The sequence below is a fragment of the Python bivittatus genome, unplaced genomic scaffold (genome assembly GCF_059951505.1).
Source record: "Python bivittatus isolate LINGU-HERP-01145 unplaced genomic scaffold, Pbiv_v1 ctg000200_np1212, whole genome shotgun sequence".
NCBI classification, from domain to species: domain Eukaryota; kingdom Metazoa; phylum Chordata; class Lepidosauria; order Squamata; family Pythonidae; genus Python; species Python bivittatus.
The window spans coordinates 4,835,297-4,860,754 of record NW_028277040.1 but is presented as its reverse complement, the minus strand read 5'-3'; the positions used below and the strand labels follow the sequence as shown (position 1 = coordinate 4,860,754).

General features: G+C 36.6%; 2 protein-coding genes across 2 annotated transcripts in view; one reads left to right on the top strand and one right to left on the bottom strand.

The window, feature by feature from the left end:
* Positions 1-3,807: 3,807 nt before the first annotated feature.
* MDH1B (malate dehydrogenase 1B) lies at positions 3,808-24,810 on the bottom strand. Its single transcript, XM_088135611.1, has 11 exons — positions 24,752-24,810; positions 23,376-23,488; positions 21,945-22,079; positions 20,631-20,773; positions 19,009-19,508; positions 17,881-18,022; positions 15,965-16,128; positions 14,391-14,530; positions 13,693-13,744; positions 5,128-5,193; positions 3,808-4,185 (listed from the first exon to the last, which is right to left on the bottom strand). The coding sequence occupies exons 1-11, from the start codon at positions 24,771-24,773 to the stop codon at positions 4,109-4,111; spliced, it is 1,554 nt and encodes a 517-aa protein (XP_087991737.1). The 5' UTR covers positions 24,774-24,810; the 3' UTR covers positions 3,808-4,108.
* Positions 24,811-24,894: 84 nt separating this feature from the next.
* FASTKD2 (FASTK mitochondrial RNA regulator 2) overlaps positions 24,895-25,458 on the top strand; it is a 34,931-nt gene continuing 34,367 nt past the window's right edge. Inside the window, exons 1-2 of the mRNA XM_007434130.4 lie at positions 24,895-24,999; positions 25,232-25,345. The gene's annotated coding sequence lies outside the window, so the exon portion shown is untranslated. The remainder of the gene's footprint in view (positions 25,000-25,231; positions 25,346-25,458) is intronic.

Genomic DNA, 25,458 nt, shown 5'->3' with positions numbered 1-25,458 from the left:
GTCATCTAGCAAAACCTAGAATGCGCATCTTTTTGGTAACTGCCCTTGACCTGTGGAACACCTTTCCCCCAAAGATCTGGCATGCCCCCATCCTTCTTGCCTTCCACAAGCATTGGAGTAGGATGAGGCTGAAGCCCAGCAAAATGGTTTGTAGATGGATGGAAGACTGTTGCCCTCAGGTGTTGTGAGTTTTTATAGAGTCTTATATTGTAGAGTTTTTACTGATTTTATTTTTGGTTTGGGGGTTTCTATTGTTTTTACTGTTTTGTGCACTGCCCAGGGTTGTTTTACAATATGGGTGGCTATATACATCTTTTAGAGTAAAATAAATAAATATCGCTTCTAACCCTGGGACTTTCTAATGGTCTCCCACCCAAACACTAACTAGGTGTCATCCTGCTCAGCCTTTCAAGATCAGCTAAGGTCAACTGGATGCTGCCATTTAGCTGGGCACATGGTGTGAACTCTTCATTTATTCCTACTCTGATTCCTGTTCTTCAGCCATCTACTAATTCCCAGTGGACCTTTCCTCTTCTTTTGTAACTCTTCTACTTTGTCTACAACTCTTTTGGTTACTCCTGGATTTTTCACTCTTCATTGCAAGATCATCCTAAGCCTGATAACTTGTCCCCGGTAGTAAATCTCTTCAGGACTTACTTTTGTAACCCAGTTATTCTTTGAAGCTTTCTACTCAACATTTATTCATGTATTTGTTACATCTTTTCTCCAAGAACTCTAGGTGGCTTACATGGAAGGGGTGGGATAAAGTCACCCAGTTAGTTTCTATGGCTAAGAGTGGACTTGAACCTGGGTCTCTCCAGGTTCCATCACTTGTCCAACACTGTTACACCACTGTGCTCCAATAAACAGAATTACACCACACTCACTTTTCCTATAGAAGTTGCACTCAAAGAAAATTCATGGAATCCTAGTGTCCAAAGACGCCATTCAGGCTCGAGTCTAGTCCCAGTTGAAATATTCCTGATAGGTTACCAACTAGCTTCTGCTTGAATACATCTAGGGAAGGGGAATCCACCACCTCTCTGGTTCTCTTCATTCCAGCAGACCTCAGATCTTCACCAGTTTGTTCCTTTGCACTGCAATGGCTTCCACAATTGCAGCAATCTATAGTTAAACAGATGTTATTGATCTGAAAGTTTGAGCTGCTATTTTTGCTTGCTTTTGAGGCTTCTGTTTTATGCTGTTAACTGCCCTGAAATTGGATGATGTACTGTACAACTATTTTTAAGATAACCAGGTAGATTGATGAATAAAATAAAAATATGTGTGACTGGGTTAGATAGAGAGCATTTCTGTTATGGTGGGCTTCTGCACCTGTGTCAAGGGAATGCATGGACATCAATGCATATGGAACCTTTATATATCAAGTTAAATTCATGATTGCATAAGATGCAAGCCTTTGTTATGAATTTGCTTGTGCTTGCATGGTTGTGTGAATGCGTAACAATTCACAAAAGATGCATGCTGCACTTATATGATTATGCTGGGGCAGGGAACAGGCAGTATGCATAAGCATGCACTTTTTAATGTATTTATTGCCCTCTCTAAATTGATTGCAGCTCTCCTTTCAAACAAAATAAGATATTTCAAGATCCAATTTTAATAAGATCTAATAAGATCTTATTAAATAATAATCTTTAATAAGATCAGTTAACAATTTAATTGTAATTAAATAACTTTTAAAAGAAAATTAAGATAAGCAGATATCATTTAATATTTTACCTTATTGCTCTATCTTATTAAACTTAGAAACAGGGCCAACCTTGGACTTGCTGTAATCAAAGAACTATAAACTAATAACTCTTAAGCAATAGTAACAAAATGCAAATTAGAATAACTTATGTTATATATTTCAAAATAAAAAATAGAATATTTTAGAAAATGTTATGGATAATTTAGTCCCAACCTTGATAAAATATTACCAGGGAGACTTACAGTGATCAATATATGAGGTCCTTGACTTTAAACTTTCATCTTTCTAATGCACTGCAGACTCCTTTTTTCCAGACATCTTTCATTCAGCATATTTCAGTTCCTTTAGGGTATTTAGGTCAGGGAGCAGGGAAGGCAGCATTGCTGCTGTGCCCAGGAAAGCTCATATATCAAAAATGAAAAACTGCATTATGCCATTTCAAGCATATATTTTTCTTTTACTGGCACAAGCCTTTAATATGTACATTTTCCTTAAATGAAAGTCTTACCTCTGTGCTAAGAAACTATCAAAGATCTCCAGAACTGTCAAGGCAATCAAATCAATCTGCCCTTGTTATATTAGAACATCCCAAGAAAAAATATCTGTTTCAAAATAGTACATCATAAAATGCCCTGTTTAATTCCAGCCATTATGCCCTCCTCACTACCATAAAAACCTCAAGTGCATCAATTTATAATAACTATTCTGAATAATTGAAAAGAGTTCCTTTGATCTTGATCTCTAAAGGTTATTTCCTGCAAATTCACCTTCTGCTTTTCTAGAAAGTGAGACCCAAGCATTTACTGGTTGCTGAGAAACACACTGCTACTATGGTGATAGAAAGCCAGAGGGAAGAATGTATCATGAATACCTTAAAAAGAAAATTACATGGTTTGCTTCATTACAATCTTTTTCTTTAAAAAAAAAAAAAGCCTGGATCTGAACCGTATTTCTAAAGCTCTCAAGTTTACATGTCACAAGAACTCGGTAAGGCCTTTTTCAATATTATTATAAAAATGAATATTTCGTATCGGATATGTTTTAAAATGCAGAAGCCTTCCTGCTAACCAACTGAGATCTATGTAGCCAGTAAACCTAGAAGAATCAAAACCTGCCAACTCTGATAGCCAACATTTACATAGCAATTTATCAGAGTAATGGGATTATTTCCAGCTGGTTCCATCTCTCCCCAAATGTCCCCAAGTATCACTGGAAGGGAGCATGTCCAGAGCAACCTGTTATCTTTTCCGAGGGCAAAAAATTAGAGGATATATACAACATTATGCAAATGGTTTCAAACACAGATGTGCAATACCTCCTCACTCTCCTCTCTCCAAGCCTCTGTAAACACACTCAGAAGATACGCCCAATGGAAAAGATCTGGAATGAGGATGCTCAGCTTGGCAGGTGGGAAAGAATCCATTCTGCTAGTGTATACTGTTCCATCCAAAGACATATAGGACAGCACACAGATTTTGAGGTTTTTAAAAAAATATTTTACAGTATTTTAGTCCACCCCAACCTGGATTAACTCAATGCAGTCAAAGTCAAAAGATAAAACACTTATATTTATAAAACACTAAGTACTTATAAAGTAATGGCATCAGTAAACAACAAATAAACATCATCCCATAAAGCAACTAATCTAAGATCCCCACAAACTGCTTTGACTTTTACATTGGGAAAGAGAAACTGAATGGGAGAGATGAGAAAGAATATAACATCTGAAAATGGTAAGAGTTGTCAGCCTTACACATTTTTGCAACAGAATTTATTCTGTAGACATCAGTGTTTTTCTGTCTGCTTCTTTGAAGTGTTTATACTCTGTCCATTGGTGATGAGCTTCCGGGCTAACAGGTGTGTTCTAATTATTTGGTATCCTGACATTTTGCCATTAATTGTGGCTGGCATCTTCAGAGGTAAAAGCTTTGTTAACCTGGTTAGAACAACTTGAAAAATTGCCCTCCTCAAATCTCAATCCATCAGTTCAAGTCAAATAGATTTTAAGCAGTTAATTCAAGCTGTATAATTCAAGATGTTTGGGTCAAGCACATTTTTGCTTTTATTTTTGCATATTCACCCGTTTTGCCAGTTTTACAGTTTTGTGTGATATAAGAACTGGAAGTACAACTCAGTAGATATTATGAATAACATGATGTCTAACTGAATGTCTAACTCAATGGAAGTCAAAATTCAAACATCTCTGAGAAGTTGCCAGACATCAGCAAATATCAAAATAGTTTTAAATTGCAAAATAAATTTAAAATAAATAAAACAGTTCTTACTTATACATTATATTTCTTCAAAGTACATCATACAGAGTTTTTCTGCATTCACTGATGAAGCAGTACAACTTTCATTTACACATTAAAGAGTAGTTTTGCATTTAGCTTCTTAACCATCTTCAGCTTCAATGTTTTGTTCTTCAGTATTTTTGTACTCATTTAATTCATCAGTAGTATCTTCAGTTTCTGTAACCAACAGAACTGTTAGTTTTACATATGCTCATCTACAAGGTATTCATCTTTTTTACTTCAAGAAAAGAAAGTAGATATATATTTTGGTTCTGTAACAGTACTGATGAATACTTGTGAACTAAAGAATAATTCAGAATGAGAGAGAAAAACAGTTGATGTGTCCCAGGAGAAAAAATGTTAGTTTTTGGATGTGGGAGATGTGAATTTAAATCATGGATTAAGTATGGACCCATATGATGGTTTTAATAATGTGAACTCTTTTCCATTTTTATACTTGTAAAAATGGCTTGTTACAGATTGCCCGTGATCAGTTCCCTGCAATATGGGTAAGTCCTTTAGATGTGAACAAAGGCTTATGTGTATGTAGTTGTGCTTTTGACTTTTTAACATTGCTTCTAATGCTACTTTACTAATGCTAGAGATCAAGGGGCCTCACAGTGCACTTGGAGGTCATTTGTATCACCAGTGGTGCACACAAACAGAATAAACTGGAAACAGTCCAGCTTAAAAGGGCTACACAAAAGATGAGGCTCTCCTGCCAGCTTCTTAATGTTCTACTTTAGAGGTAATTTATATAAACACCTTTACAATTTCATCCTTGCAAATCAAGTAATAGACCATTCATTAGATTATTCATACAGTATCTCCTCAACTACCTAAAAGAAAATGCTTTTCAGTAGGGTCTGTTCTCTTGATCAGCTACAGTTAGCAAACCTAGCCTAAACTCGCTGCTTTTTCCAGCTATAATGCTCTTACCGCTACCCAACCAAAGAAGAAAAAAGCAGTTTGAGAGTGAAATTTTGTGTTTGAATGCAGCCACAGAGAAATGGATTATTTTTTCCCACTTGTCCTTTTTCTGCCCTGACTAGCAACATGCTCAAACTAATTTTGAGAAAAAAAATGCATGCAGAAATGGACAGAATTTGTAAGATTTACCTTCAGCAATAGCTTGATCTTCACTTTCCAAGGTTATTCCTTGGTCACTTGAGGAAACTCTGGATTCTAAAAGCACCAAAATCAAAGATCAACCAATCTCACAAGCTTTTGCAACATGCATTGCAATTAAAAGAGTGAAAGATGGATACAAAAACATCCATCAGCACCCCGTACATGTTTTTCCCCTTCATCTATGTATACCAATTTCTACTGATTTTTTTTAAAAAATATAATTTTATTAAATTTTAAAATATTACAATTAATATTCCTTAAAAAATCTTAGTTGTTGGTTTGTAATTTTATATATAAACTAAATGGCAATATAACTATATAACTAAATTACTATTTTTTACACTACACACTTAAAAAAAAAAAGAAACAAAACCTATTCTATAAAAAGAAATATATAGTGAGAAAAGAAAAGAAAACAAAATCCAGTGCTAAACTGCCTGGGAACGAGGAGAAAGATGAAAATCCATAGAAAATGACAAAACAAACACACCCTTAAAATTTCAAAGCCTACAAACAAAACTAAAAACTCAACCCCACAAAAATGTATGGATGAGCATGTGTGTGTGTGTGTGTGTGTGTGCGTGCATGCACACACATATTTATCAATTAAAATTATGCAACTTTCTTCAATCTCAACATTATGATTCAATTTTTTAACAAGGAATTAAACCTACAACATAGAGAATTGTATAATTCAGCCTTGCCTCTGATATAAAGCTAATTCAAAGGCTGAGAGTCGACAAATTTCATTAAGCCAATTTTTAGAATCTGGGACACAAGAATTCTTCCATGAGTACCTATTATTATTATTATTTTGCAAAAATCCAAATCAATATATCCAAAGTTCTTCACTGAAAGTTTCCAAATGTTTGGAACATAGTTCAACAAAACATTAGTATATTTAACCCTTATATGCATTTCTAGAACTTGGTTTAACACCGTGATATTCAGCCAGTGAGAAATTACAAGTGGATATGCCCATAATACAGGTATCAAAGTTCCTTCAAATTGTTATCTCTAGCATAGAAAAGATGGGAACCAACCCTTTTTAAACATTTGTTGAGGTGTGCAATACATATGATATGTTTTTTTTACTGAACAAAATGAATTTTTAGGTGATAAGAAACATATCTAACATTCCTTATAACCTGAATCCATTGATTAGACAGTATGGGATACTCAAATTTAGTATTCCAAATTTCTTATAAATTGTCTAAATTTAATTTTGATTTTTTAAAAAAATTGGGGTGTTAATAGACTGTTTAATTTTAGTACAGGTTGTCCTTGTCTAATGACCACTTGTTCAGTGACTGTTCAAATTTGCAATGGCACTGAACAAGTGGTACTTATGACCAGTCATTGAAATTCTGGGTATCACAATGCCTCTGTGGTCACGTGATCGTGATTTGCAACCTTCCCTGCCAGTTTAACCACAAACAAAGTCAATGGGGAAGCCGGCAGGAAGTTGGAAGTCATGATCACATGAGGTCCTTGCTTAACGGCCTGTGTGGTCCTCACTTAACGATAGTAACCAGGGATTGCCGTAACTGCCGTTGTTAAGCGGCACAGTCATGTGACATTGAGCTTTATGACCACATTGCTTAGCAATCGAAATTCCTGTCCCAGTTACCATCATTAAGCGAGGACTATCTGTAAAGACCTTCTCCAACACAATGCCTCCCGATTTGCAGAGGCTATGAGGGCAATGGGGCCAAACAATGTACATAATAAGTATTTTAACAGTACAGTATGCATTGCCATTCAGCCTAAGATAAACTGTATTCCTTTTGTAAAATCTCAGAAGTTTTGAAAATACTGTATCATTATGACTGATCATTGACTGCAATACATTTATAAAAAAGTATACATGTTTAATAGTTGATAAGGTAACAATTGTATTATGAGCCCATGTTTTCAACAACAAAACCAGGAATGTTAAATCAGATTTAATCTTTAAGACCCAAATATACCCAATTGCCTTCTCTGCTGAAAGAGGAACTGAATTCCTTCTCTAATTAGAACTAAGAACCTGCCAAGATTGCAAGGGTACTAAATAATAACTCTCAAGCTGAGCCCACTATGGTACACAGTCAATATTGTTTCCATTTCAATACATGATTAAGGTTAACAAGCCCAATGATATTGTTTAAAAATCAGAAAGATTGAAACTACTGTCATCATAAGACATAACTTTAACAAGGAGAACCTTGGTATTTTGTTAAAAATTTAACCACTAACTTATTAATCTGTTTAAAACATTTAAGTGGAACCAACATAGGCACTGCTCTCAAAGTTGCAAAATTAATTATTACAAAATTAAGTCTTCCCCACAAACCTAAAAGTATTTTCATCTACTTCTTAATATCTTCTTTTATCTGGGGAATACATTTTGAAGTGTTCTTATCCGCCAAATTGGGTAATTTCCTGAGGATATTAATACTCAGGTATTTAATAGCTTCTGGACAACATAGAAACCTATTTTTTTTCCTTACAACTTTTAGAAACTTCTTGCCAATTGGCACAATTATCTGATTTAGTTCATTCTTGTTCTTGGGATGGGCAACGTATAACATAAGAGCTACAGACAACTGCCCATAGTCTCTTCTGTGGAACTCAGCAGCTGAAACCTGTGACAGTCTCAGAACCTACTCTCATGAGCTTCTCAGTGTGCTGTATCCTTGCAACTGAAGACAGCAGACGTAAACGTCAATGAGCCAAACAAAATTTCATCTTTCAGCACAATCACTTTGAGTGCTCATAAAACTAACCTAAGGGTGTAAGAACCAAATAAATTGTGCTGTAATGTTGCATCAACATTCATGTGGCTGGCTCAAGAACAGAGTAGCTGCAGCTAAAATTAATAACTGATCATCTCGAAAGTGTGAGTTCCAAGAGTGAAGAAGCATGTGGGAATGGCTTTCAACTAGTATTTACAATTACAGTTACATAATTTGCATCATTTATATGATGTCATGGCATGTGTGATGTCATTTATTCCCAGACACACATTTTTGAGAGTTACCATGGAAAATGTATCAAAGCAATCAAATTCCATCAGCAGTACTGCTGTTATGCACACATTCACATGCTCTCAAATTAACACAATAAAAAGTGTTGAAAATCTCTGATAATTTAGTCAAATTTGATCTTCATTTATCAGCTTCTTACCTGAACCTGGCTGATTTAAAAAAAGCTAAGCAGGATTAAACCTGGTTAGTACTCAGACTGGAGACCACAAGGAAATCCCAGGGTTGTAGGTTAGACTGGGGAATAAGAAAAAAACTTCCTGGAAGAAGATAGTGGCAATCACTTCCCTACTGCTGACAATAAAATTATATGTCTAGTCCATGAAATCATCAGTTGAGTGTGATTTGAAGACTTTATATTTACATTGTCTATTACTGTACCTTTGCCTATCCAAAATTTGTTGTGGACAGAAAGACTGAATAAGGGTGTTTAAAACCTTTGTCTCTGTTCCCAAAGTACATATGCATTGCATGGATATATACTATGTGCAACTCAGTAGTTTGCAGTAAAGCTCATGCAAAGCAAGAATAAAGTTGTTAATTCCAGAATGCAAGAAACTGAATCCTTTAAAATGGGGAAGTACAGAAATAGAAGTATAGATTTTGGGAAGAAATAGACAAACTTTCTGCCTGAAAGACCTGCTGGCTCTACAATATGTTACCTAATCCCAGCCTTAGAGATCAGGCAATAAAAGGTGAGGCGGGAGTGGTGGTGGAAATAATTTAGTTGGGACAAGGCAGAGAGAGAGAGAGAGAGAGCTCAGTATCTTATATACAGTAAGACCCCAATTTTGGGTGTGGCAAAGAGAAGAGAAAAAGGTTTGAAAATAGCAGGGTAGGAAGCTCCCTCTCCAGCAACAGAAAAACTACTCAGAAAGAAGAGGTAAAGGAGAGAAGGTACAAGGCTGTGTGCAAAGAATAACAAAGCAATGATTGGCAGCCAAAGCTACATGGGTATGTGAAGAACTAGAAATTTCACTGGTGAAGGAACCCTGAAATACAATTTAGAGATTTAGGACAAGAGGAGAATGATGCCAGGAAGAGAGGGAGAAATCAAAAAAATTGAGGAACTAGTATGGAGCTTCAGAAGTATACTCTATCTCAGTGTTTCTTGAACTTTTTGCTCTCAGAACCGCTTCTCACTTTTAAAAATTATGGAGGACCCCAAAAGAGCTTTTGTTTGTATGGGTTATGTGTATTGATATTTACTGAATTAAAAATTAAAATTGATGCATTCATAGAATATTTATTGAGTCATGTAAAAATAACAATATTAAACCCTTTAGTTATTAACATTAATAAATTTTTCATGAAAAAACTATATTCTAACAGATAAAAAATAACAATGAGAAGAGTGACATTGTTTTAAATTTTTGCAACTATCTTCAATATCTGACAAATAATTTTGATTTTGTGGACTCCTAGGAGGGTCTTGGGGGATCTCTAGGGTCTAGGACCACACTTCAAGAAACACTGTTCTATCTTTTAACAAAACTTCATATTTAATGTCCTAGAAAAGTAGCATTGCTCCTATGTGTCACTGATCATGTGTATATTGTTTTCTAACAATAAAAGTAAAAGCTGTACCAAGTTCACAATTAGAGATGGGGTCTTTTTCTTATTGGCTGCCCCTATTCGCAGTAGGTTTGATACGAACAAACTAGGAAAGACCTCAAGGGCAAGGCAGGGAGTCAATTCAACTCAAGACTACTTCTTTGTTACAGCAAAAGAGATACATGTACGTACATCACATATACACATTCCTAATTCATATTCTCCCTCTTTTTAGTTTGGTTTAGTTTGAGGTATCATTTCTTTAAAACTCTACACTGTTAATGTTTTTGCTATTTTTTAAAAATTTTGTAAAAACAAAGGAAAATGTTTTAGAGGATGGTATAATGGTTTTTAACTGCAGTTTTTAATTGCAGCACAAAACATTTCTTTGCCTTACCATCCTTCACTTCAAAGTCTTGCTCTTCTTCTGCTAAATCGCTATATACCACATGAACTTCTGTAAGAAACAATATTCATGTTTTGCCATTTAATTATACTCATTAAATATATATTGCCAATGGACAATGAATAAAGCATACATTGCCAATTGGACACAAAATAATTGAGTTATGTCTACGTTTTGAGGTCTGTCAGAAGCCTTTTAGAAATAGTGTAAGATTAATCCAAAGAAAAAAAAATCAAGCTAGTTGAAAACATTATTATTATTATTGTTTGAAGTTAAAACTGCATTCCTATATCCACATGCCTAAGGGTTAGCTCCATGGAATTTGTTTTGTATAGACATCTATAAAGTTATACTTTAAATCAGGGTTGTGTAAATTCGATGTGTCAAGGGCTGAACACCAAAGGTAGCAGAACTATTTTATTTATTTCTATTTTTTTTTCCACACAAACAAATTGCCAAGGTCCTCCAATTCAGGAATTCAGTTGCAATTGTTTTCTCAAGGAATCACAACAAAGCTAAGGAGCAAGCTCTTATTGCAAGCAGAATAGCAGCCAGATGAAAAAGCTGACACAACATTGACTGATACATAAACACTTTTAATATATAAAAAAATTAAAAGTATGATAGTTGAATGAAAAGTAATTCCTCCAATTCTCTAAGTCACTAATAGATGGCATATGGACATGCTAGAAGCTCTGACATGTTCATTAGCATCTATGCTTTCACTTCAACTGGCTGGAAGTTGCTATGAGAAAATGTTGTGTTGCTATTGTACATGAAATGGAAGCCTGAAGTGACTACAGATAGTCCCCAGTTTAAGAATGAGTTCCGTTCCCAAGGTCTGTCCTTAAGTCGAATTTGTATGTAAGCTGGAACAGTATTACCATGTAATACTGTATAAGTAGTATTGTATAATTAACTTGAACCATTGTGTATTTAACTTGAATTTTGCTACAATAGGCTCCGTTCTTAACTATGGGTCGTCCGTAAACTGGGCATTCTTAACCTGGGGACTTACCTGTTCTTGTTAGTGCACTTTAAGCAATAGCCATGAGTGAATTTTTGACTGCTGAAGGAATCCCTCTAATTGAAATTCACTCCTGAATGCAGATTGACTATGGTGATGACTATGTTGATGCAACTACTGTGCATCATTGGGCCAAAAAATGTAAAGAAGGTGAACTGGAAGAGTTGGTTTGTGTGATCAAGAACAAGGTGGACAACAACCTATAATAGCAATCAACAAGTTTCACATGAGAAAGATTGATGAATTGATTAAGGACAATCCACAGATCAAGCTTGGTATTTCACAGGAACACGTGGATCATATTATTGATATTCTTCAGTATTGGAAGGTTTGTGCAACATGGGTTCCTTGCATGCTGATGACAGAGATGAAATCTTTAACAGTTGAAATTTGCAAGCAATTGCTGTCATGCTATGCAAATGAAGGTTAGGAATTTCTTCACAGCTTGGTGACAGTTGACAAAACATGGGGTCATCTTTATGAGCCAAAAATGAAGCATCAGCCCATGGAATATCATTACAAAGCTTCACCTACAAAGAAAAAAATGAAAGCCCAGACTTGGGTAGGAAAAGTTATTGTTACAGATTTTTGGGATGCAGATGGTGTTTTGGGGTGCATATGGATTTCTTGATCCTGACACCACTTCATAGCACCAGATTGCACCACTCAACACTTTGGAACAATGATTAAGCAGAGTTCAGAAGCACAAGGTCATTCTGCTGCAACACAACAATACTAGATCTCATACCTAACAGGCCACCCAAGAAGTGATTACAAAGTTGGATCTCAGTCTCACACCATCTGCCATATCATCCAGACTTGGTGCCATATGACTTTCACCGTTTCCCAAAATTGAAGGAATATCTTCATGGGCATCTGTTTGACTCAAATGAAGAGGTGGAAAGAACTGTCAGGGCCTACTTGAAGAGACAAAGTTTGGAGTTTCATGATGACTTTAAGAAGTTTGTCCATCGTTGGCAGAAGTGTATAGTGAATGGTGAAGTAGTACATGAGTATGTGGAGAAGTATACAAGTTAAAAAAGTGCTCAAGGATTTCAAGGATTTTCCCCTGTTTCAGTTATTAAAATATCCCTATTTAAACTAAAGTTATGGAAGTGAAGACATTACTTTTCATTCAACCCTCATGTATGTCCCCTTTCCCTGCACTGTCATCTGGGCAATCTGAATCTAGCTTTCTGTTCCAATCCACCCACAAAAGGCAGTGAAGTCTGTGCCCTTTTTCACAATACTAAGACAACACAATATCTTTGACTGGAAACCATTCCTTTCCCAAAGCCCTGTCATGGGTGGTCACGCATGCACATATTTAATTACTTAGTTTATCTCAACACATGTAGAGACCCCACCTCTGTAACAAAAAGAAAAACAGAAAACAGCTGCAAATTAGTTGTTTACTGGAAGATTATGCTCTAGCATAGTGCCATGACAAGGCTTTGACACAAAGAGTCTGCACTTTTCTTGTTTCATTTTGAGAACAAAAGGAAGGATAATGTTTTTCTTCTGTTCTGAAAGAAATTAACATGCAGCCTTTTCTACTTTTTCTTCTTTGTAAAGGGAGTGTTCAATGTTAGAGCATTTTCTACTAATGCTGAAAATTGCTGCAACATCTTTTGGTACTGAGGAAAAAGGGTAGCATGGAGAAGCTGGAGGAGAGTGGGTAAGTTGGGAAGAAATGCGCAGGCGTTGAAGAAAGGTATTGTGGAGGAGACTGAGAAGAATCATAAAAAGTAGAGTAGCATCAGGAAAAAGGAGTGGAGAGGTAGAGGAAAATACAGTTGAGAGTAGGTAGGTAGGAAATGTAGCAGCCACTGAGAAAGAAAGAAAGGCTGCTAGGGGAAAAAGATACGTAGAGTGCCTCACCCAATCAGGATTTATGAAGTCCAGAGGTGGCATGTTCTGCACTCCTATAGTACTCAGTGGTGATAACCACTGACACCCATACAAAACTGTATATGGGGAGGTCTTGAGGCCTCAAGTATGAGGCCAAATGAACACCTATACCACTCTAGTCTGAGTGGAAGCAACAAAAAAAGGAAGGTGTGCCATTCATAGTGTCTACTCCTATGTAATCAATAATTCCCAGACTTCACTCAAGACTTCAGATCTTGAGCTATGCTTCAGCTAGCGCTTTAAAAAAGTGATAAATGTTTGGAGCTCTAAAACTGTAAAACTGGTGAACAATGACAATCAATGGATAAAATAAGAAGTATTTATTAGCAAGGATACTAGGTTATTCAGTATTTTTTTAAATAATTGTTTTAATAACTCCACCAGAAATAATTCTTAACTCTTCCTTCCCTCACATCCCAGCAACTTCATATATCTTCTTGAGATTAAGCAAATTATTACTCACAAATTATCACTGCTTTATTCTACCACAGCTAAAATTTAAACATACTTAGTTGAACATTTTTATTCAGTTTAAACATTTGCCAGTAGAATATATAATTTTAAATCTGGGTTTCAAATGCCATTTGTATTGTTTGACTGAGCATTAGTATCTTGTTAATTATATTTACCTCTTCTCTGTGGATTCAGTTCTGCTACTTCACCTAAGGCAACTTGTTTTTCCTGGAGAGAAAAAACCCTGCATCAATTGGAGGTGATAAATTATTGCATTTATAATAACTTCGTTAACACAGCTTGCAATACTCTTTTCATTAATACAGCTACTTGATTGCCTTTCCTAATATCCATGCATTTCTTCTGAACAATTAATCTGTTAATCTGATGAGAATGGATTCAGATTTAAGGGCAATTATAATTTCTATGGAAATTAATGTAATTGTTATTTTCGTAATAATTTTTGCTAGTTTTTATGTTCACAGAAATAGTATACAGATACACAACTTGTAGCCTTTGCCTGCAGATAAATTTAAAATCTTCATCTTGTATTTTTGAATTCTGACTATCAAGAAACTTACAAGATCTGTAAATTATCTCACGCATTACATAATATGTCCCATTATGTACATATTTTTTTCTGCTGTCTACAATAAGCAGCTAGCAAACCATCTAGAAAATATTTCAATTTAATTTTAATGTTTAAATTTAAATTTCAATGAAATATAACTAGACACTAGACTCTAAATGATTAACAGTGTCTGTTGATTTGCAGATAGCTTCCTTTGTAAAACAGGGATATCTTGATGAGAGCTTTCTAGACTATCCAAACTAAAAGGATGAATTATGGGAGCAATATACAATATAATTTTACCCGAATTAGATCACAGGCCATAATCAGAAGATATGCTTGAGTTTTCTCAGTAATTTCTACTTCTGTAAAGATCTCCCAGCTGCCATCCTCAAACCTTACAGGCATTGAATAGACAATCCCCTCAGGAAGTCCAAATTGACCTTGAGAGCAGAAATAAACCCTTTCAAAAATATTTAATACACAGATAATAAATCCATAATTTATACACGCATAGTTTTTCTATTCCATTTGGGCATCACAAGAATATGATGCACATCCCACCATTCTGACTCTAAGAAAATACAACTAAATCACGAGAACTGACTTTCAGCAATAAATGCTCCTTTCTGGTCTAGGAATTACTTTAGCTGCTATAATGGATAGAGTAGAAGTGAACTATTCCAACCACTATAACCTAGATTTAATAACCTGTCACTAGGACAGGTACAATCTAGAGGATATTATAATATTTTACAGATTATCTAAAGAGAAGTTATGAATTTAGTAAATAAAACTTTGTACTAAATCTTACTGATGCATGATTTGTTACAAATCCATCTATAGAATCAGAAACAAAAACCCAACAGAACACCATTAAAAATGAATGCCATTTCTGAATGTACCAAGTTGTTCATTAAAAAAAAATCCTGTTAAATTACCTCAAGGTCTCATTTTGCCAGATGCACACAAGGATCTCACACAATACTCCCCCAAAACAGGGCCTCATTATCAGTGTCAGGAACAGCCTGATTATTGTAATAAATACTATAAATAAATAAGTTATACATAAATGGATAACGTTTCTGAAATATGCAGGCAGGCCAGAGAGCCAGATTAATTCGATGCTAGAACTTTATGCAGAGCCATAAAAACAACTCTTAGATATTAAAAAATATAATATCTGAGAAGCAGTTGGCATATTATAACAAAGTGGGAACAGTAGATGTACACTTCATGCACGTGTCTACTTTTATCTATAACAAAGTGAACAACAGATGAAGACAGAAGCATTCATGAAGATTACATCTAATGTTCTTGCTTCAGCTAGTTTTCTAAATTGAGACTTCAGAGAATTGACTCATGCTTAAATTAAAACCTGTAAAATCACTGGAGAAAGCCAGTTTGGTGTAGTGGTTAAGGCATCAGGCTAAAAACTGGGAGACTGTGAGTTCTTGTCCTGCCTTGGGCACAAAGCCAGCTGGGTGACCTTGACTCTCTCTCAGCCCTAAGGGAACAGGCAATGGCAAACCACTTCCAAAAAACCTTGCCAAGAAAACTGCAGGGACTAGTCCAGGCAGTTGCCAGGCGCAAAATCATCATCATCGGAACATCACTGGAGTCTACTTGAAGAGGAGGGAGTAGTTGCACCAGTGGTATACGTATGGCCCCCATCTGCATACCCCGCATCCAATTCTCCCTGCTAAAATGGCTGTGCACGTAAAGAGGCTCAGGGCTTCAATCACACAGTCATACCTGCCATCTTGATCTTTTTGATTCCGCCGCAGACACTCCTTGCTGAAAATATTCAGCTTGGTGATAATGGCTTCTAGTGTCACTAAAATAAGTGTGACAGAAAAACTTTCCAGGACATTTACCTTCACTAATTACTCCCAAGGAGACCATTTCTCCAGGAGGGGATCCTTGGTACCAGTATCTCAGCACAGTAGCAATTGTATGTGCAGGTGCCATTCCTAAACCACGAGTTCCCCAAGAACTTAGTGAACTCAGTGAAGCCACAAATTCAATATGCATCCATTCGCTGTCAACAAGAAATTATACCTTTTCTTAAACATAATAAAGAAAACAAATGTAACATATCCTCTGTAAAGATGAGCCTTCAGCTTTTTTCAAGAAATTTAAGTCTCATATCCCCAGCCTTATATATTCCACAATGTCCTCAGCTAGTTTGTAATGGTGTGGGAGGGCCAGATAGAGTAACTACTGTGTAAGATGCCCTTCTGCTTTGAGTTCCTCCATTTTAAGCTGGAGGTGTCAGGTTTCAGTGCAGAGATGCCTCCTTTTATCTTTAATCTGTTGCTGAATTAAGTGGTAAGGCATTGTCTCCCGTCAGCTTTCCCTATAGTTCTTTTGTGAGACATCTTCCTTTGCCTGCTGAAAGAAGCAGGACTCCAAAGGTGCTGTGGTGGGGGGGGGAAGTCATGGTTTTGAAATGACACGGAAAATCTCCAGACTGCAAGCTGGAAGCCATACATAGGACAAGTCAAGAGTATGGCAACAACAGCAACAACATCAGAAATATGTATCTAGGGAAGTTTGTTTCCAGGTGCAATTCAAGATGCTGGCATTAACTTATAAAATTATACATGGCTTAGGATCTACACGACCACTTGCTTTGAGTAGAATCTGCCCACCCAAGGCTGGTTAGTAGAGAACACTTGTTATGAGTCCCCATGGCGCATCCTCTGTGAGGGGCAGCAGGAGAGGACCTGGAGACAAGCCTGTGCTGGAGCTCCCCTCCTATAGAACCAGCTATCCTTAAAAATAAAAATGCACTTTTGTTATTAGTATTTAGAAAGTTGTTAAAACTTCATTATTCAGGTAGTCATTTTGGTATCAGAGATGTGATAATTATGATTTTATGGAGTTACCTAGAGTAAGTATTATGATTGTTTTGTTTTGTTATACTTGTAAGCTACTTAGATTTGCCCAATAAAAATATCTGCAAAGAATAAAAATTCAGAAAACAGCATTCACAGAAACAATTTTGGCAGCAAAATGTGTCTCAAAATCCTGTCAAGTAGGACTTTAAAAGAGCATTGGATTAATGCTGTTGATTGCCAGAGCAGCCCATTTATTAATTTTTTTAATACATTGACCTTAATTATTTTAAAGCAAAATACCAAATTTTAGGTCATGACATTCTTTCAAAATATAGCATTATATACAGAGTTAGAAAGTATATCACAGAGGTTTTAATTTTTACCAGAGTTCTAGAACATTGTTGGTAGAAGTAAAGATATGGGAAGATGCTTAATTTCAAAAAAATGTTTACATACTTCTACTGCTAATTATTTTGGATGTAGAACATAAACCAAAGTGTTGATGCTCCAATGCAATTTTAAATGTAGGTAGACAGCAATCTTACTACTTTAAAGTTAGCCACAAAATGTCTAGTAAATTAAATTGAGGGAATCTAGAGATAGTCCTGAAAAGACTCAGACATATATTTCTTAGATCATATGCTTTATTACAGCCAAAGGCCAACAGTTCAATAGCACATAATCGTTTATTGTTCAATTTTCAAGTCTATCAGCTAAATGCTGCTCTTCTTTTCAGGCAGCAACAAAGGGCCAAAAAAAATAATTTTAAGGTGACTATGATTTTTTTTTAAAATGCAAAAACTTGCAAGGAACTGTGAAATAGGTTAAGGATTGGAGCAGATTTATATGGCATAAAATTTTATAAAATTTTATAAATGTTCTATATTCCTCTAATGTTTCAAGAACTGCATAATACCAATTTTTTTAAAAAATCAGAAAGAATACAGTACCGATCAAACAGCACATCCAACAAAGGACGAAAAAAGCTTGGTGGGCCCCAGATGGCGCTGTCATATCTATATAGCTCTGTTTTACTCAGATCAACGAAGCTACTGCCACTGACGTTCCCCCAGACTATGAGATTTTTTATCCCTGTTAAAAGACAACAATGGACAACTGAACGAACAGACAAGCAAGACCAAAGATTAATCTATTCCAACATCCTATTTGCCACTAAAATACCTCATATAAGCCCATAAGTAGTCAATAGTGGTTCCTGTAATTGTTCCCCAGCATAGTTCTTCTAATCTGGAGGTGCCATGTGGCCAACATGGTCAGTAGCATAAATAACAGCTATCATTTGTGTGGGCTTTATCTGGCTCCTTCACATCCTCTTCCCTAAAGCACCAGAATTCCTCTACATTCATGTACTGTGATATGGAACAACTTACTTTCCACGTGCATCCAAACCCTCAAAATGTGCAGCCTTGTGAAATCACACTATTATCTAGAATCCATTTATCACCTCACAAGTTAAGATCCTTCCATGTGCCTTTATAGAGTATAGAGGATGAGCTAGGAGGGGAGCAACACATCTGCACTTCATTCCCATGCCCCTAACTCCAATTTTTCTGGGAATATTGAGGCGGATGATTTTACAAAGAGACTCAGACTAGCCCCTTCCTATCTCCCTGGAGTGTAAGGGGAAGAGAAAGAGAGACATGGACTGATTTGGAAGATTCTGTTATTATAGACTATCTCAATAAAGTATAATTCTAGTCATCTTGTGGAGTCTTTTTCCTGATCTGGTCTATCCAGGAAGGCTGGAATCAACCTTACAAGTCTTCCCGTTTTCCCTTTTCTCCCGCTTATACCCAGGGAATCAGCAGGGTGGGGGTGGGGGGAAATAGTCTAAGTCTCTTCATAACACTCTTCCAGTTCTCTGGACTTAACACATTTCTTCTGCACCTGGTGTTTCCCTAATGGCCTCTAGATTCCTTCTCCAACATCATCTCTCTGGCCCTCTACATACATGCTTTAATTTTCATTTATAATTTGTCTTTGTTACAGTTTTAATATAACTTGAGACAAAAATAGTCCAAACTAATTCAATGATTAAGCATCAGTCTGTTACATACCTGCTGGGTGCATTTGCATTTTTCTTGCTAACAGAGCCTTGGCTTCACTTTCCAAGAGCATGGCAAGAGTGACAATATTTCGAGGATTTATAGATGGTGCATGTGTCATAAGCATTAATGCCTTAAGGTTGGCAAAGATTTTTCCCATCACAATAATTCTGACATTGCTTTTGGCATTCTGCTCTATCAAAGGGCCATATATTTTACATTGATTGGTCACTTGGTGGATACAGTCTTCAAGTGTTGGGATTGTTTCCTGTAGGATGTCATCAAACAAAATGATGATATCAGCATCAAGGAAAGCCTCCTCCAGTTCAGTGTGGGAGGTGACACTACGAAGGACCGGGGATGCTAAATCTTGAGTCTCCATAACAACACCCTGAAGAATTTCTTTGAAACTGCTTCTGTCCAACAAATGAAGGCTGACCTCAGTTTCCATTCCAAATATTTCTCCATTCGTTAATAAAGGGATCAGATGATAGCAGGCATGACTGCATGCCCTGATTAAGAAAAAAAGGATAAAGAAAACCAATAGTTTTGAAGCATCTAGTACCAACAGAATTTATTTTTCAGCTCTTTGTGGGCAGGTTGGTGGCAGTGGTGAAATTTTGCAAAGCAAGTGGCAAAAAAGGGAGATCAAAGCCTTCTCAATCACTCAAATCCCTCATAATACATTAGCATAAATATACATTGGAAGGATAACCACATGTTACATAGCAATTACCCTGTTTGCTGCTGCTTTTCTGATTTTGTCCATTCTAGCATAAGCATCTGGAGGTGGGCTAATCCTGAGAAAAACAACATCACTGGCAGAAATACTTCAGCTCTCCTCCCAACTATCTGTAAAGTGCTGTTTCCCCTCTTTTTAAAGGGAGATTTTGCAAAGTAGCTGGAGAGATTTTTTAGGCTATCTTTGAAGTAAAATACTTACTTGACTCAAGCTCCATGTAGTTTTCCTGGCAACAATATGGAAGTGGCTTGCTATTGCCTTCTTCCAACATATTTTTTGAACTTGCCATTCTAACCGAAAGCCTGGGTTTCCTGGTGGTTTTCCATCCAAGTGCCAACCAAGCTGCTTAGCTGTTCAATATTAACCAAGTTCAATTATGTGATCTGATAAATATTAGCCCCTCCACCAAACATTTGCACATATGGGTGTAGGGTAGTTGAAAATATATTTAGCCTTAAATTATATACAAACCTGTAGGAAATGTGATGATAAATATCTGTGAATTTTCCTATTTTCTTTAATCACAAAAAACTGATGGAACAAATTAAACCCTAAAATTCAATGGCAATAACCTATCCTGGTGTCAACAATATACAGATTCCTATCTTGAGCCAGCTAAGCAGCATGACCAGATAGATGGCAGGGACCACACTGCTGGTTTCCCATAGCTAATGTCAATGGGACAGTGGCAATCTGCAACTGGACACTAAAGAGGAATGATCTAAATTCTTGAAGGCCAGTTTGGATATCACAATAAAAGAATGCACTCATTTGTATACATGTTCCCAATTCAGCAAATCTGCCTGACTCTGTGACTCCTGTATTAATAAGAAAAAAAAATGAATGAGGTTAAAATTTTTCAGCCTCTGTTGTTTCTTTTTCATCTTCTCACCTGTTGACCCAAATGTGCAAGGGGTTGATAAGACTTTTTAGTTCTTCCTCTTCTGTTTCAATTTCTATGCAATTATGCAAGTTCTCTTTAGCTATTAAGAACATCTCTTCAGTCATCATGTGTGATGTGACGTTATAGTAGTGCTGAAAATTAAAAAGGGTCATCAGTAAATATCCATTTATCTCAAGTTCTGAAGACCAAAACATATTTTATTACAAAAATATAGAAACAGTAGTAACTACAGAATTGGAAGAACTTGCCTCATCTATGATGTTAGCTGTCCAAGAACAGCAGGATATAAATAGTAATATAACAACATGAGATGGGAAGCAGATTTCAGTTTTGCCAGATTTTATTTTGTTAGACCCCTACCTCTACCACAGAATGTCAAGAGCAAAGACATATACTTGGAGTTAAAACATATGGTGCCTCTGAGCATTTCTTGGTCTAGGGATTTGTTTTTAGATGAAATTTTGAACTCAGTTCAGAGTTTGCACAAAAAATCTGATGACTCCATGGACACGTGCAGACAGTTTTACTGGGAACAGGTACAGAGTGTTTTGATTTCTTCCCAGTTTAACCTACAGCTCTGGGATGTTTGATGGTTTCTCTTTCAAGTCCTAATTCTGCATAGCTTTTTAAGATTAGCCGAGGTCAGCTGCTGAGTGTTGCCACCCATCTTGGCACTTCATAGTTTACTTCCCCCAAATCCATTAATATTCATTCATTCATTCATTCATTCATTCATTCATTCATTCATTCATTCATTCTATATGTCACATTTATACTCAGTTTTCTTTATTTTAACATCCTTACATTTTGTTGTTGCTATTATTAAGTAAGCGGGAAACAAAATTTTTTGCTAATCTACTACATACCACCCATTAGTCTAGCTCAACAGTAAATGGAGTTCTATCACCAGTTATTTGGGTGATTGGCAAGATTATTTGGAATTTACTCTGGAAGTAATCTACAATTACTTGTTAGAAATATTTTCCCGTTTACCAAAATTACTCATTATTCTTTCAAAGAATTTTCTGCTTACTGCCCTTTCCCATTTACCTTAACAAACAACTGTTCTACCCCTTTATATTATGTGTTTCATCTGTCCTTCAATGAGATTCAGATATTTTATTAATATATTTAAGTTCCCATTCACTAATTCCTTAACAGTTTTAACTAAGCTGACTGAAGCACTGTGTTGACAATCATGGCTAAACATATACTGAATTTTGGCTAGTCTGAAAATAAATAAAAACAGATTAATGAGAAAGGAGAAGAAACGAGCAGAAAAATCAATATGCAACTTTTTACCTGAGCATGTTCTAGAAATTCATTGAATCCTCCTAGAAGAAGGCCCTTTCCTCCACGGACCAATAGTTCTCTCCAAATAATTGGAGAGCGTTTGTGTTTCCAGCCATTCTGATTACAGATCTCCTGCAGCCAGTTCTAAAGATAAATGCCTTCAAATTAAGTATAACATACAATTCTAATGTGTATAAATCCATAAATGGCTTTCACAGCAATGCTGAAATAATCATCATTTCCTATAATTATCCAAACACTCTCTCTTCATACAGAACAAGAGGAGAATGTGAAGAATATATTTATGAATAGAATGTATGAATGTGGATGCAGGCATTCATCAGGGTGGAGGACAACTCACATAACAGTAATGCAACCTGGTAACATTTGGCACCCATATTTGGACACCCAGAGTGAGCTCAGCTTGCAGGATGAAATACAGTCTCCATTTTTGATTTATATAATTATCAAGTTGGCAGACACCTTGGTGATCATTTAGTCCAATTCCTGCTCAATGAAGAATCCACATTATTCCTGGAAAAAGACTATCACATCTCTGCTAAAATACTATCAGTGAAAGACTGGTCATCATGGCCTAAGGTATTGTGTTTTCCTGCAATTTCTACCAATTGATTTTACCCTGGAACTCTGGGCTAAAGAAAAATTGTATTTTATTCAAATCATTATTTTCCTTTAAGCTTCCCTTTTTTAGGCTAGACATACACATACACACAGAGCAAATGCTAATATAACCACATTAATGGAATGGGAACAAAACAAAACAAAATAAAACAGAGTCTGGTTAAATATGTGTGCACCTAAGTATACTAATAAGTAATTGTTCACTTTCAGCGTTTTAGCAGAAAAACACAGAACAGATTCTGTGATAATCTATAAAGTAAATTCCTCAGTGACTGCTTTAATCAACACCCAATTATAAATTTGTTCTAGACAAATATACAGAGATAGCCACTAGTGGACAGTATTTTCACATACTTTTTGCCACCAATTGGTGGTGGTGGGGGGGTTACATCTGACTTCTTATCTAAATTCTGCAATAATTCTTTCTGCAGAAAAAAAATCTAATTTATCTCAGTCTAAGCTAAAGCAACACAGATGAAACTTTATGTATCATCAATATGTCAGTTCTTATCCATCAATAAATATTAAAGAAATATGAAGCTGTGTAGATTTGCCAAATTTCATTTTATGCCCCTAAACTATCATACATTTGAAATACAATAAGGTTACATTTAACCAAACTCAATGGTTAGCAGAGTTCATTAGCTTTCTTCATCATTGTCTCAATATAACTATTTTTATACACTGTACATTTATCCTATCTGTCTCTTCTGCCACCTGTAAAGATGCTTTTGATAGTTAATGGATTCCAACAGTAGAGAATATCCCCAGCAGTGAACCAGACTGAAATCTTTTTACCTCCCAGTTGTCAGGATGTTGAATAATCTTGTGTATCCTGAAGTTAGGCAAATTTTCCTGCAGATAGTCAGCTAGGAGTTCTGCTTTAGCATAATAGGGGCAATCTGCCCTACCTGGAAATTAAGTAGTTAATAAGAATTGTACACATTTATAAACTTGTGATTTCTTTATTGGATTTATATCCCACCTTTCATTCAAGAGCCCAAGGCAGTGTACACAATGTTGCTTCTTCCTATTTTTCCCAAAGCAGCCAGCTAGTGAGGGAGGTTGGCTGAAAGGACTGATCCAAAGTCACCCGAAACTTCTATGGCTGAGGGTGGACTAGAACTTGGGTTTCCCCAGTCCTAGTCCCAAACCTTAACTGCTGCAAAACCATGGTAATGTTGAAATAATTTGATATTAAAAATTAGAGCAGCAGAGTATAATGGTCGAAGTACACCAATAATACATTATTTCACAGACACAATATCCGTAAACAACTTCAGTAGATTTTATTGAAATAATCCATAAAATAGGATTGGATTGCTTAGGTAATTCATGGAATTTGTCCTTTTAGTTTGATTTTGCAGCCCTTGATTGATTAGAAGACACTGAAAACAAATCAGAAAATGGGCTAAAGTTAGTTTATACTATTGACCCTAAGATATTTGGGCAGCAAAAATCCGGACTACTGGAAACAAAGACTTAAAGGTTTATGTCTCTCTCTGCTGCCATCTAGTAGTTGAATGGATTGTACAGCCTACATACAGCAGGCCTAATACAATGTTTCTAAAACAGAGGATATGGCTGAGTCCATATTGTATTAAGCTACAATTTAATTAAGATTTATTGAATAATCCACAACAGGCTGAATTCATACAATATGCTAAACCATTATAATGGCTGGTTCATACAAGCCTGTATGCTAAAACCGAACAAACCAAATTAGAGCTTAAGCCTAAACCCTAATTTGGTTTGCTTAAATGATTTTGGCTTAGTTAGGAACCACTCAGCTATTGCTACCTTGCACTATCTATGGATTTGGTTTTAACCCGCCACAATTTGACAGACTCTTGGCGGCTTACAAATACAATAAAAATCCAGTTCAAAAAGCAAAATCGCGAAAACGGAGTGTAATATGTAGATGACAAAGGGTTTAAACGCCTTATTATCTCTATCTAAAGAAGACACGACTTCCAACCTGGAAGTCGTTTTCTTCTCCTACTTATTTACAGTCTCTGCAAGCGGCCCCCATCAGTCTGGGCAGTCTACAAAGAAGCATGATTCCAACAACGATATAGGAAAGAAACGGCGACGCCAGCCTAATCCAAAAGCATTCAGTCATCCCCAACCAGCGGGGGTGTGTAAGAGTCGCCTTGGAGGAGCTTCCCCCTCACCTGCCAGCACGAACTTCGCCATCGAGCAAGAGCCGCGGCTAGAAACCCGCTAATACGAGGAGCTGCGGCAGATTGCCTAGCAACTAGGCGCGCACAGCCCGACGGGAGGCGAAAGCATGAAGGCTCGGCCACTGGCTTATTTTGTCCACTTCAGGCATTCGTACCTCGAGGAAGGAATCTTCCGTCGCGTCGCATGCGAATTTGCATTACCCGGGTTCTTGAGTTGAGCGTCTCTCGCGGAGAGGCCGGTAAGTGGAATGGGGCACTTGAAAGTCTGCGGGCAGGGTGGGAGAGCGCGCGCCTCTCTCGATCTCCCAAGGGATGGGGGCAAGAGGGCGTGGCAAAGGCGCCTTGCACTTTTTTCGCGTTCAGGTTGGGAGGGCTGCGCGAGGCAGTGGCCTTCTGTCCTTGGTGCAGTTCTCAGCGCTGGAAAAGCTGCATGGATCGGACAATGGGTTCAGTGTCTTTCTTTTCTAATAGCTCTCGACCACAGGCTGCCGAGAATCTAATAAAGAGAGGGTGACGTTGCTTCTGTCCTCTAGGCTTGTATTCCTAGATCTCCACTGCCTTCTCTTCTGGTTGTGAACTCTGCAGGTTAGTGTTGAACAGTATAAAGTTCTTTTCTTGCCTTTTTTCAACGATGATTAGTTAATGCCTTTGGGAAGCTTCCGGTTTTCTGAGAAATGGACACGTGCTGTGATTCTTTC

What these genes read in the sequence shown, in the direction of transcription:
- MDH1B (XM_088135611.1), bottom strand. Translation starts at nt 24,773, where the DNA reads ATGGCGAAGTTCGTGCTGGCAG. An exon ending in AATTTCTAGAACATGCTCAG is followed by an intron (nt 20,774 to 21,944) that starts GTAAAAAGTTGC and finishes TTTAATTTTCAG; the next exon opens with CACTACTATAACGTCACATC. An exon ending in AATGCAAATGCACCCAGCAG is followed by an intron (nt 18,023 to 19,008) that starts GTATGTAACAGA and finishes GTCTTTTAACAG; the next exon opens with GGATAAAAAATCTCATAGTC.